Source organism: Apostichopus japonicus, chromosome 3, assembly GCF_037975245.1.
Source record: "Apostichopus japonicus isolate 1M-3 chromosome 3, ASM3797524v1, whole genome shotgun sequence".
Taxonomy (NCBI): Eukaryota; Metazoa; Echinodermata; class Holothuroidea; order Aspidochirotida; family Stichopodidae; genus Apostichopus; species Apostichopus japonicus.
This window is the reverse complement of record NC_092563.1, coordinates 26,201,016-26,215,182: the sequence shown is the minus strand read 5'-3', so window position 1 is coordinate 26,215,182 and position 14,167 is coordinate 26,201,016. Positions and strand designations below refer to the sequence as shown.

The following is a 14,167-nucleotide window of genomic DNA, read 5'->3' as shown; positions in this document are numbered from 1 at the left end:
TAGATAGATAGATAGATAGATAGATAGATAGATAGATAGATAGATAGATAGATAGATAGATAGATAGATAGATAGATAGATAGATAGATAGATAGATAGATAGATAGATAGATAGATAGATAGATAGATAGATAGATAGATAGATAGATAGATAGATAGATAGATAGATAGATAGATAGATAGATAGATAGATAGATAGATAGATAGATAGATAGATAGATAGATAGATAGATAGATAGATAGATAGATAGATAGATAGATAGATAGATAGATAGATAGATAGATAGATAGATAGATAGATAGATAGATAGATAGATAGATAGATAGATAGATAGATAGATAGATAGATAGATAGATAGATAGATAGATAGATAGATAGATAGATAGATAGATAGATAGATAGATAGATAGATAGATAGATAGATAGATAGATAGATAGATAGATAGATAGATAGATAGATAGATAGATAGATAGATAGATAGATAGATAGATAGATAGATAGATAGATAGATAGATAGATAGATAGATAGATAGATAGATAGATAGATAGATAGATAGATAGATAGATAGATAGATAGATAGATAGATAGATAGATAGATAGATAGATAGATAGATAGATAGATAGATAGATAGATAGATAGATAGATAGATAGATAGATAGATAGATAGATAGATAGATAGATAGATAGATAGATAGATAGATAGATAGATAGATAGATAGATAGATAGATAGATAGATAGATAGATAGATAGATAGATAGATAGATAGATAGATAGATAGATAGATAGATAGATAGATAGATAGATAGATAGATAGATAGATAGATAGATAGATAGATAGATAGATAGATAGATAGATAGATAGATAGATAGATAGATAGATAGATAGATAGATAGATAGATAGATAGATAGATAGATAGATAGATAGATAGATAGATAGATAGATAGATAGATAGATAGATAGATAGATAGATAGATAGATAGATAGATAGATAGATAGATAGATAGATAGATAGATAGATAGATAGATAGATAGATAGATAGATAGATAGATAGATAGATAGATAGATAGATAGATAGATAGATAGATAGATAGATAGATAGATAGATAGATAGATAGATAGATAGATAGATAGATAGATAGATAGATAGATAGATAGATAGATAGATAGATAGATAGATAGATAGATAGATAGATAGATAGATAGATAGATAGATAGATAGATAGATAGATAGATAGATAGATAGATAGATAGATAGATAGATAGATAGATAGATAGATAGATAGATAGATAGATAGATAGATAGATAGATAGATAGATAGATAGATAGATAGATAGATAGATAGATAGATAGATAGATAGATAGATAGATAGATAGATAGATAGATAGATAGATAGATAGATAGATAGATAGATAGATAGATAGATAGATAGATAGATAGATAGATAGATAGATAGATAGATAGATAGATAGATAGATAGATAGATAGATAGATAGATAGATAGATAGATAGATAGATAGATAGATAGATAGATAGATAGATAGATAGATAGATAGATAGATAGATAGATAGATAGATAGATAGATAGATAGATAGATAGATAGATAGATAGATAGATAGATAGATAGATAGATAGATAGATAGATAGATAGATAGATAGATAGATAGATTCAAAGCCTGTGTTCCTGTATACACAATTTGTATAAGCTAAGAGACCTAGATCATAGTAGTCTGACTCCTACTTCCATATACTCGCAGGTGGTGAGTATTATGTGCACTGATATGTTGGCAGCTACCAGCAAATACAGTTCTCCCAGCCAGGCATTCCAGCTCTAAATCATGCCCGCATCTATCCAGGGAACTTTTGTGCTTTCGTGCACAATTATAGAATCGAAGAGACTATAAAAACTACTCGTGCATTTTGTACCATTAGGTGAATTTGATATTGAATTCAATGTACAGTGAATTATTTTTGTACGTTCAAACTCAATACAAGATGTTTCTAGTCAGGTTGATATCATGCGAGGTAATATACAGCAATGGTTTATGCAATCAGAAAGTCATAGAGTAGGCAGTGTTTATGTATAACATGAAAGCAAAACTGGTAAACGGAATGACTTATGCGTCGTAAAATTGTTCCTCTATACATTGACTTTAACTGAGTCATTTATATTTGGTCTGAAATCTTAAATTCAGTGGACATTTGTTTGGTTCAGAACTAGTTTTCACCAAAAATAAAATAATTACAAAATTGCGTAACTTCTTGTATGTGATTAATTATTTAATAACATAATAATTAATTAAAATAAAATACTCAAATAAATAATAATTAAACAAAATCCATGTAGTAAAATGAAATGAGCAAAGTTGAACAAGTTGTCATGTCTTGTCTTTTCTTGGTGACATAGTTTGTGTATTTACTGTTTGTGTGTTTGTTGAATGCAGTTATTTGCGTTCACTTTGTTTTAAAGTTTGCGATATTATCTAAACGTAAATTCACTAAATAATGCAGTTCAGTAGTATAATTAGCCAACTTACACTTTAGCTATAAGAAGAGAGATTGATTGGCCTTTATCTATTACTTAGTATTGCATTAGAAGTTTGGAAGTTTGTTTCAGTTCGACTACTTGTTGTCACATCTTCAGTAACAGTCGGTAGGTTAACGTCAAATTGGTGATTAGACGCCCCCCCCCCCCCCCAAAAAAAAAATCCCTTCACCTTTTCTTCTCGGGCTATATAGATTTAGCTTATATAAGCTAAAGACACAATAAATGCTCCCCAGCCTCTCCCTAATTTAACTAATAATGACATCGTAAGAATAATCTAATAACCCCAGATAACTAGTCGATATTTTACCCCTTTTGAAATCTTTAAGTTGATGTGTCAATATTGCCATTCAGTAATATACTAATACAATGTTACATGTTAATCAGAATTAGTAACTTTTTAAGAAATCAGTGTTACCCAATTCCGTCCCATTTAAAGAAAGAGATGTCATATTTTTAAACTCTTCAGTTTGGTCACGGTCAATATAATTGGAGGACTCACAGAAGGAATCGGATTATCATCATGTCAGATTGCATTTTTGGATTTATCAAATTTATATATATATATATATATATATATATATATATATATATATGTATATATGTATATATATATATATATATATATATATATATATATATATATATATAGATATATATATATGTATATATGTATATATATATATATATATATATATATATATATATATATATATATATATATATAGATATATATATATGTATATATATATAGATATATATATATATATGTATTGTGGTTTGTGTTATAGCAACAACAACAGAATCCCCCAAAACAACTAACGATTAAATGAATAAATGAAAACCCCAAAGCTGCATCAGTCGAAAATGAAACTGTTGGCCATCTTGGCTGTTAAATACTCCTATTCCCTAGTTACAGTCTAGTTTCTGAAAGCTTCTTTAAACGGTAATGTATTGTTCATATATTTATGGTGTACAAAGACGAAGTATCCCAGTGAATCGAAGTTAAAGTAGAACCACGTACTTAATTAATCATTTACGCGACTTGTGCATTGTAGCTGATATATGCAGCCCCACTTGAAATAACCAAGGAAATAATATAACGAAATATGTAATATATAAATTAATGAGCAACGTAAAAAGAACTGAGAAAATGTCAAATTAAAAAAGTTAATTGAAAAGATATTTTTTTTACCAGACCAGGTTAAAGTAGACCCAAGTAATAAAATAACCCAAGTATATATCAGTGGCGTAGGAAGGAACTTTTGAGTGGGGGGCTGAAGACTGATGGCCGGCCTGGGGGAGGGGTCTAAGGGGAGGGGGTGTCCCCCTCCCCTTTGGATTTTTTTGGCATTTCCAGGTGGCCTCAGATGCAATTTGGTGCAATATAGCACACTTCAACACCCACTCCATTTTGTAAATAATTTTGCATTTTCGCCTGGCCTTAGATGCAATTTGGTGCTCCAAATGAGATTTTTTTCTGATTTGGAAATGAAAAAGGGGTTTTCTGACTTGCTGAGCGGGGGGGGGGGGGGGCGGAATGATACTTCCGCCCCCATATTTTTCACTGGGGGGGGCTGGCGCCCCCCCAGCCCCCGGTTCCTACGCCCTTGGTATATATCACACGTACATAACTGATACATATCCCATAGTTGAAATAACGAAGAAAGACTATATATATAACACAAGCAACTTGCAACCATGAGGTTATTTGCTTCGATTCCCTTCCTATAAATAAAACATTCATTTTTCTTTCCAAATATGATTTTTTTTTTTGTAATAGGCTGTTTCGTTGCATCATTTCTCATCTTGGTCGTCTATGTCTAAACACTTTCTTGAGAAAAGTGTCGAAGCCAAACTTCCACGAACCAAATATACAATAAATTGTAGGCCTAATAGTTGGTTACTATTCGAAATTAGTCTAGGTTTCCCCTCCATTTATTCAAGTTTTGTTGAAGAATCACAAAACATTCTCTTACAAAGGGATACAGACAAGTTGTTTTACAACAATCAAAAGAAGTGTTCAGTGTAATAAAAGCTTGCGAAATCAACAGAAGGGTGAGTTATCTAAGCAAATCTGAACAAGCAATTAAACAACTCCAGAAAAAAGACCTGGCAGGTCCGGTTTAATATCGTACAATCAACACAGATCCTTATCGAGCCTATACAATTAACGTTTAGTTAAAAAAAATGAAAAAATTCACCCCCCCAAAAATTAAAATGTTTCATTTGCATATTGTATTGCATTGATTAAATATTAATGTTTAACGTGCCCGAAGGACGAAATTTTTAATGGGAATAATTAATTATGGAATAATTAGCATGCCTTTGTGGAGTAACTAATTTTGTTATTATTTACTAATTATCGCTTCTTTGATTAAAGAAACGACTCGTCTAAACGGGGCATCTGCCTTACTATTGCTTTAAAGTGTCCCAGCAGAATGTACCTGATAATTGAGGACTTTCAGTTCGTATAGGATTACAACCGTATATATCATTTCCCCAATGAGTTGTTTACTTCTAAAATCTTGCAACTTTTGGCGGAAATTCAGTCTTTTGTCCGTATATGTTATCACCAAATCCACTTGTTTGTAAGTTAGTTTGATACCACTATTAATAAATCACTTTTTTACCCGAATGGACATACATGAGCTCAGGTAATTTAAGCTTAATTACCGAGAAATGTTATCATAACTCAGTAAGAGGGGGAAAAAAACTACTTACAATGATAACCGAAAAAGTGAAACCGAGAAAAAATTACTTGAAAATATCCCCCTTTAGTATCGGTATTTTTCAAATTTTCTTTGTCCTATCTACAACGTTGTGTGAGGCCAGGGTCGATGCTTAACACCTGTTTCTTTACAATTCTCCCGTATATCAGAACAAAACACTTCCACGCGCCAATCGTTTCGGCTAATGCATATTCAGTACAATGACGTAGAGCCGATTGGCCAAACAAACATAAAGACTATTTTGATTGGTTAAAGAAACAAACGCTGGGCGTGCGATGATTGGTCTGCCGGTTGCCGATGCTTGTATACGTTACAATGTAAGTCAATATTTGTTTTAATCATAGATAGAAAAATTTACATTGTCAAAATAGTTGGTTAGGTATGGTGTAAATTTGAGGGGTTAACCTGTTTATCAGTAAAGTATCTGACTTCGTTTAGAGCACTTTGTCAGATGCATTCAATCTTGAGAGAGCGAATTTTCATGCGAGTAATTTTAAGTTCTCTTTGAGAGTGGTGGATCAATTTTTATCGTATTATTATTGTTTCTGTGATTGGACGCAGCATGCCTAGATCATTTCTTGTTAAGAAGAACGTGAAATGGAGAAGGATGTACAGGAAGCTACAGATCGGCTTAGCAAAAACAGGTAAGGAGGAAGTCGAGGAAAGGTTACATCTTGATAACTAGATAATATGCCAGGATATAGCGAACAGAGTATATTTGTGATTCAATGCTTATCCACACAGCTAGTCGTTCAAACAGAATTAGAAGCACACACTTGCAACAATATGAACGAAAATTAGAGTTTATTTTCATAGATATACAGGCATTCCATTTCGTGAGAATTGTCTGGACATTTAATCGTAAAAATGTTGCATAGTATATTACTGGGAGTTTTGTTAAGTAAAATGGGAATGTAATGAAAAGTCGATTAACGTTATTTTGAATTTTTGTTTTTAAATATGTTAATTACTTTCACATTTGATTGGTTTTGTACGTTTATAAACAAGTAATACGACATTGTTGAAATAAGACTTGTGCGCTAAATTTATTGATTTCCCAATTGCGTATTAAATCGTGAATTTGCGTCGAATTGGGGTAGGTGTTTTATACCTATACGCACATCAACACATTTTCAAACGCTTGCTATTGCGATATCGCCGAAGTATATATGAGTTCGCTTCTGCATATGGTACGAGGGTTCCATGCTTGAGGGTGAGTCTAAAAGTGATGCAGGGTCGTGTAATGGTTATTACGTCATTAGTCCTGCAGTGAGGGATCGGGATCATTTATGGGCCCGGGAAAGTTGGTATAAATAAATAGTGTATTCTCTTTTCCTATTTTCTCATTCATATTTTAATAATAATAAATGTTTTGCGGAAAAATGAAGAAATTGGCCCGGTTACATGATTGTCCTTAGGACCCGACCTGGCAGTCACAGCCAATTTTTTTTTAAACTTATGCATTCCCTGGCAACGACATAACGTATTTCATATTTTTACTACATGTATCGTAGATAACTAATATGTATCTATAATACAGATCCAGCACACCCAGTTTGCATAAAAGGTTCGGCAATAACAGTATTTCAGTTTACTACATAAATCAATGTAACGTAATATAGTACTATAGTGCGACACTATATAGTAGTGCGACATATGAGAGGCTTTGTGGTATGTAGTTGTTAAGGTTGCAACATCAAGGAAATAATCCGTAATTAGCTGCTTAGCTTGGGTACCGAGCGGGAGGGTAGGGGTGTGCATCTTCCTTACTCTTAGAATCTTGCAGTGAACAAAACAAAGACAGTCGTTTGCACTAAATTAATATAAAGGCTAGCTTGTCCTTTACAGTTATTGCGGCTGGTACGCGTGTTCGTAACAAATTGCTATTGTCAGGTTAAGTCGGAAGTTGAGTAAGCCCGGAAAAATTACAGAACAACTTTTGCAATTACCGACAACGACAGTGTGTTGTTCTTTCAAGTCAAATTGCTCACAAAACGTGAAAAATTGTGTGAGCCAGTGATTATTGAATATTAAAACAATCCCCCACCCCCCCCCCAGAAACTAAGCGAACGAAAAATGGCATTCAGTACAATCTATACCGTTGCAATAGACTTACTTATTTCCTAAAACACCCCACCCCACGACATGACAATTAAATGGACTCACCCTCGTGAAAAACTGACCCCGCATATATAGTTGGCTCTCATAAACCAATACGTCAGGATTTTAACAATATGTTTAATTATAGCATGTTGGTTGTGAAAGTTACCAAGGATGGATTGAAATGAATTGTTGATTAAGGGTCATACAATTTTTCGGTTTAAAATTGTCTATTGTCTTCACTTTACGGACGAAAATATTAAGTTACTAACTTCGATTCCACTTAACAATTTCATATTCCAGTCGAGCCTAGTAAATGTGCAGTACCCCGCATATGGTGATTAAGTTGCAAGTTTCAGTACCTGTTGCGGATCAGTTTATGCATGTGAAGAGTACTTGTGGGGTTTTGTATGGTTCCATAAATCATGGCAAACTGTAAAATACCAGGGGTGTAAGACTACCTGCCCTGAAAGTTCAGCCTTTCAAGAGTTACAACATATACTTGAAGGGTAACTTTAGAAAGAGAAAGAGAAAAGGGGATATACACATCTGGAGTGGTTTCCCATTTCAGATTTCCGTGAACGCCTATAATATTCCATAACGACGAAAGTAACATGGGCAAGAATTGGAGCAGAATTTTCTTGTTTGATGGTTGCATGTCGAATGGAAATCGCTGCTGGTGCACCAACGTCACGGATTTTAGAACAGAGTTAACACTGGCGTTATATCAACTAACTATGCAATCAGTGTAAAAGCGTTCACTATATATGCCTATACAAGCACCGTAACAGCTCTGCAGCTTACCCTTTCAATGTAATAAAACATTAAACATATAGAACCGTACCGGTATGGCTATATAGCCTACACATGCTGTAGAAACTCATTTAGTTAATAGGAAACCATCCCATGTCATCATAAGATGGATGCGGTTAACCATCAAACTAATTGAAAACTACAAGGAAAAGAACATGAGATGAAAGTATAATCAATATGGAATCAGGTTCGATCACCATCAGAGATCACTTTACTTAATTAAAATCAAAAATAAATAAATATGTTTCATCATAGCAACGAGCTCATTTGAGCGCAAATGATTTTTTTCACTGTAAAACCCAACGGTACTTCTGCTCGAGCTGTAATTATCGCATAATACAATAAATTATCACAGTTTCGTGTAACAGGTACACCCACCAAAACGAGGGTGATTAAAGCTTTTAGTTTTAGTGCCAACTATTGACCTAACAATGAATATGAGGGCGACTGTGGTAGAGTGCGCTATTCATGGTACTTAATCTATTGGAATAAAGAGACGTGATACCCGGAAATGAGACATAAAATAAAATCTTTTCTTTTCACGAAAGGTTTTTCCCTGAAGGTGCAACACTGACCTATAATTACCTAAGACTAGTTTTGTGAAATAATATAAATAAAAGTCTTTGAAAATACACTTTGTGTTTCATATCTCGAGTATGAAATAGTTACTGTTATCATAGTGTGAATCATAGCAGACAATCTAAGTACTATGTTAGATCACATATACCCTGGGAGAAATACCCCTCGGGCGAAGTTACACGCCCCGCCTGTTAATTTATTGTAGAACGATATTGAAGTAAGAGTCAATCCACATGGCGGAGAATGGAAGCTTATGAGAACAATACATTTAAGATACAATATATGGCGGGAGTCTTTGAACAGGCTTGTTTCGCTTCTCAACTGCACTGTTTGTGTATCTTATACAATAATAGGAAAGCCCACTACCTGATTGTGCTGTCGAACAGTAACGTAAGGCTTACTCAACTTCATATGGAAACCAAAACGCGTAAATTTTGTACCCGCAATGTTTGACTATAAACCGCCGCTAAAGCAGAAGCGTGTTACCATAGCCCACCACAAATTGGTCATGCCAAGTAACCGTGATTTCAAAATCACACCAAGAAGAAGGAGAAGAAGTAGAAGAAGAAAATATTGAGAGAGTCAAATGTATAGAAGTAAAGACTTCCTGAAAACTATAAGTATTAGAATGATTGACTATAGCTGCAGGGTCAATTGAGATATGATATGAAAGAGGCAACTGCTTCACATATAGATTGATGAAAAGAGAGGTGAATTCATACACTGATTGCTTTATCGTTTTGTATCACTTGTATTACACTCAGTACAAGGTGACCAGATATTGCTAATAACATTTAAATTTTCCCAAAAAAAATCAACACATTTGAAGCATGCGTGTTTGAAGCATGCACGATACACCTTTGATAAGCTTTTATTGTTGCTTTCTTGGCGTGTTTAATTTTATTTTTGGATCATCGTTTGATGTTAGGTCACCCGGTGTCCAGACTGTAAGAATATATATATATATATATATATATATATATATATATATATATATATATTTATATATATATATATATATATATATATATATATATATATATATATATATATATATATATATATATATATAATGTATATACGGGCATAGAATGTAATCTCATTTTAGCCTTCGTTGATATCTTCAAGAGATATAATCCTCTGTACTAGTGTGTTTATACGGCACCTAGTCAACTGCACCTGATTAGCTTACGAATATCCATACACTGGTTCTACCTTACATGTGTACTTTATATACTTATAGCAGGTTATATTGACTGAAAATATGGTATTCGCGCAAATACTACCGCAGGTTGCCAGCAGAATTCCTTGATTTGTCGGCAATAGGCGATAGATCTGAAGTTCACAGCTTAAAGGTCGAGAATCTAGTTCGACCTTGGGCCAAAGGACACAAGTAGTCAAGGTCTGAAATAGAAGTGCTTTCAACTTGCTAAATTTATGTAAAAAACACAAATAACCCTCCCCCAAAGAAACGACAAAACAAAATTCAGTTCGTTACACTAAAACGGAAGGAGGAGGGTGGGGGGGGGGGTTGCATACATTGGTTACGCTTTTGGGCCGGTCATGAACACAACGTACAATACCAGTCATGTATTTATATAAATATGTTAACATTTCGTTGGAATATGATAGTCTTTTGATTTGCACTTTACTTTTATTCACTCAAATTTACTAATACCATGCATAGCAACGAACCCGAGTTATACCACATGAAAAAGCTTCTGAAAATATACCTGATATCTTCTGTCAACCGAATGGACAGCCCCGCCAAAAAAAAATAATAACTCAAACGTGAATACTATAATTTCCTTAAAAGTCTTACTTTATTTCTAGACGTTTCATTTATGTTTTTAATAATTCTTCTCATCTTACTTCTTGACAGCTTATGATCCGGACCGGGATACTCAACAGGTTATTCCGACCTTGCTCTCGCCGTACCAACCATCTCCGTTAACGCAGATTGATGAAAAGCCAACTTGGACGAAATGTTCCGAATCGGTACCATTTGCACCTGCAGTTGGTGCTTATAATTGCCTTCCTTTGGACGTGAAGCCGTTCTCACATATGTTACCAGAAAGCTACTTCGAACGGGTGAGGCTGACGCCATTCGATGGCATTGCGTCTCCTGCACCTTTACGCCCATCTTCAACGTATGTCAGCCCTCCTCCTCTCTGGAGCGATGAGGAGAATTATAGTCCATCATGTTCGCCGGGATCAGATGGCGAGAAAGGATGCAAAACATTCGTTTTGAAAAAACCATCCAGAAGGCCAAAGACAAACGCTGAAAAATTCGCATGTGAAGATTGCGGGAAACTATATTGCACGACAGGTGGATTAGGTAAACACAGACAGACCCATTGTAGGGGTAAGCAAAGCGATCGCAAATTTCAGTGTAAATTCTGTCCTAAAGAATACACTGCCCTCGGCGCTTTGAAAATGCATTTGAGGACACATACCCTTCCTTGCAAATGCAATTTTTGCGGTAAAGCCTTCTCGAGACCGTGGCTTCTTCAAGGTCACATCCGGACTCATACTGGTGAGAAACCCTTCAGTTGTGTGCACTGTCAGCGGGCCTTCGCGGACCGGTCCAATTTGAGGGCGCACCTCCAAACACACTCACAGGTTAAAAGATACAGTTGTCAGCATTGTGCCAGGACGTTCTCACGGATGTCTCTCCTACAGAAACACAAGGACAGTGGATGTGAAATGCTCATTGTTTAGGGACTAAGAACGCAGTATGCGTCATTCACCTATATATAACACACCAAGACATTTACGTTCCTGTATACTGACAAAGAATAGAGGAATTATGGGGCACCAGAACCCATTGTTTGACAGTGTGCATTCAGTACTGAAAAAGAAGGCAGAACAATGTCACCAAAAGTATGAGCGGATTGGCCTATCTAGGAACTAGGGCAATAGTTTTCTATGCCGCTGTTAATTTAGTCCTTACCGACATTCCTACGAGTAGTGAGTGTAAAACGGTATACCTCAAGAACGGTGGTTTTAGCTATTATAAAGTTGAGCTGGTAATAGCTTTCAGTTAATTATTAAGTTTTGCCAAATACCTGAATACAGTAATTTAAAAAGTCTACTTAAACACGTACGTACAGAGGTATATGTGTGTTTGGGTGTGTGTGCGGGGGAGGGGTGCAGGGGGTGCGGGGGTGGAGGTGGTAACAACAAAATGCAAACATAATGACATAAACGCATTAGTGATCGTACACTGCTTAACTTTCACATACCAAGGAAATGAAATTTCTACCTGATGATAATAGGCCTACAATTAAAATCAGGTTCAATTTTACAAGTAAAATTTGCATTTTCGTTCACAATTAATAACATCAAGTTAGCCTGACCCACGTCTTAAAGTTGGGTAATTCTGGCATTTTGTGCAATCCTTTGAGCTAAGTGATAAAGGATGTATACGATTTTACTAAACGGATACCACAAGTTCATTATTCTTGACCCAAGAGCAAACACCGTGAAAATTATACAATATGTACGTGGAAGCCTTACAACACATGCTGAATCGTACATGTGTTCTGAGCATTCTGCTAGCAGTTCCCGGATGTAAAGGATTCTTTTTTTTTGCCTGTCTTGGTTATATTTTGCGATAATTACGGACTAAGTTATGACCCACCTTTAACGTAGTAAATCATTGTAACAGTAAAACACCCACCACCCATATATGTACCCGTTTGACCAGACCGACTTCCTCAATTCGTGAGAGCATTGCAGGCAAGTGGTTAAGGCAGTGGACTTGTGATCTAAGGTTTGTAGGTTCGAGTCCTGGCCAGATCATTACGTCGCGACCTTGGGCAAGGCACTCTATCTCCATTGCCGCTCGTTACCCATGTATATAAATGGGGACCTGAGGTAAATTCTCAATTGGGCGTTGTCTATATACTGCCATGTGGAGGGATTGTCGAAAAGTTATCGTTGACTAGGGTAATATTGTGATGCGCCTGGAGAAAGTTTATCGGTGGATATGTCTGCGCTTTACGAATCATAAACATCATTAATTCCTGAAATGATATTTGAAGAAAAAAATATTCGCACATTTTGTAGTATAAAATGCATTATTTTGTTTTTATTTTCGTAAATGATAAATACATAGATATTTATTTATATTTATACACATTTTAAGAGGCTGCAAACTTTGGCATCTATAATTTAGTTTATTTGAACTTCATCAGTGCAGATATCTGTCAAAGTTGTGCGACATAGTATGGCGGCCACCGCAGTGCCTTATTTCTGTATTAGCGTGGTTGTGTTAGCTAGATACAGTTTGCACAGTTTCAACGCTACACGAAATATGATTTGTTGTCTTGAAGAATCTCATCGGGTTTGTCCATTGACAAACAACTTTGTGATGAAATGAAATTTTCGAGTGGGATGGACAGAGAGAGAGAGAGGGAGGGGGAGGGGGGGGGATGCTCATAAAAATTACTTTGTGATGAAATGACATTTTGGGCAAGAGGGACAGAGCGGGAAAGGGAAGGCTCATAAAAGGTTCTTATAAAATTTTCTCTACATTATAATACTTGTGTAAATGAAAAAAAAACTTTTGTTTTATTTTGGTGAAAGGGAAATGGATCAAAGTAGAAATATAATAAATTTTAATATCTTTTAATGAGTCGAGTTCTAGTTTTTCTTCTTCCATATTTTTTAATTTTTTATCTTAAACAAACTACTACGTGACGTCATATTCGGGGACGATAAAAGTCAACTACATACCGACAAGGGCGGCGGAAGCACTTTTAATCTGGGGGGGCACCGACATCAAAGGGCACTTTGCAGAAATTCGATTGGACTGATGCAGCCTTATATTTAGTACCCTTTATAACTCTTATTGTATTATCTTATTTGCGTATTTACATCACTCCATCAACGCCCTCCCCCCCCCCCCCCCTAAGGAAAATATGCATACTATAGCACTGCAATATCCAATTTGCAAATTGGGAAACAAGGAACAAATTTTCCTTTGAGAAAAAATGAGGTGAAATCATGCTAGTTGCTAAATGTAGGAATCTTCCGAATTAGAGTTTAATTCTTGTCAAAATCTTAACAAATTTTTTTCCATTTGAAATAGCTTTGAGTTTGACCCACAGAAATTCATTAAAAGTCAGGGGCGTAGCCAGGATTTGCAAAGTTGTATGCACGACTATCTGAGCGGAGCGCCACCATCGGTTGGCGCGGAGTGTACAAGAAAGTTTTTGGTTTTACAAACCCCTCAGATGGCTGGAAACGGCCCTTCCCGAGTGCTCATTCTGGTTCCCTGGCCTCTTGCTAACTTGAGACACCTCAATTTTTATGTAGAAAAAGGGCACATTTTTAACCTGAGGCAAAGTGGGGGGGGGGGGGGGGGGCACGTGCCCCCTGTGCCC

General features: G+C 35.4%; 1 protein-coding gene across 1 annotated transcript; it reads left to right on the top strand.

The window, feature by feature from the left end:
• The first annotated feature begins 5,640 nt into the window (after positions 1–5,640).
• LOC139965634 (zinc finger protein SNAI2-like) lies at positions 5,641–11,911 on the top strand. The gene is made up of 2 exons (XM_071968208.1): positions 5,641–5,929; positions 10,660–11,911. The coding sequence occupies exons 1-2, from the start codon at positions 5,848–5,850 to the stop codon at positions 11,496–11,498; spliced, it is 921 nt and encodes a 306-aa protein (XP_071824309.1). The 5' UTR covers positions 5,641–5,847; the 3' UTR covers positions 11,499–11,911.
• The last annotated feature ends 2,256 nt before the right edge of the window (positions 11,912–14,167 follow it).

Coding starts and splice junctions, on each gene's coding strand:
- LOC139965634 (XM_071968208.1), top strand. CDS start 5,848: ATGCCTAGATCATTTCTTGTTAAGAAGAACGTGAAATGGAGAAGGATG. Junction 5,930..10,659: donor GATCGGCTTAGCAAAAACAG/GTAAGGAGGAAG, acceptor ACTTCTTGACAG/CTTATGATCCGGACCGGGAT.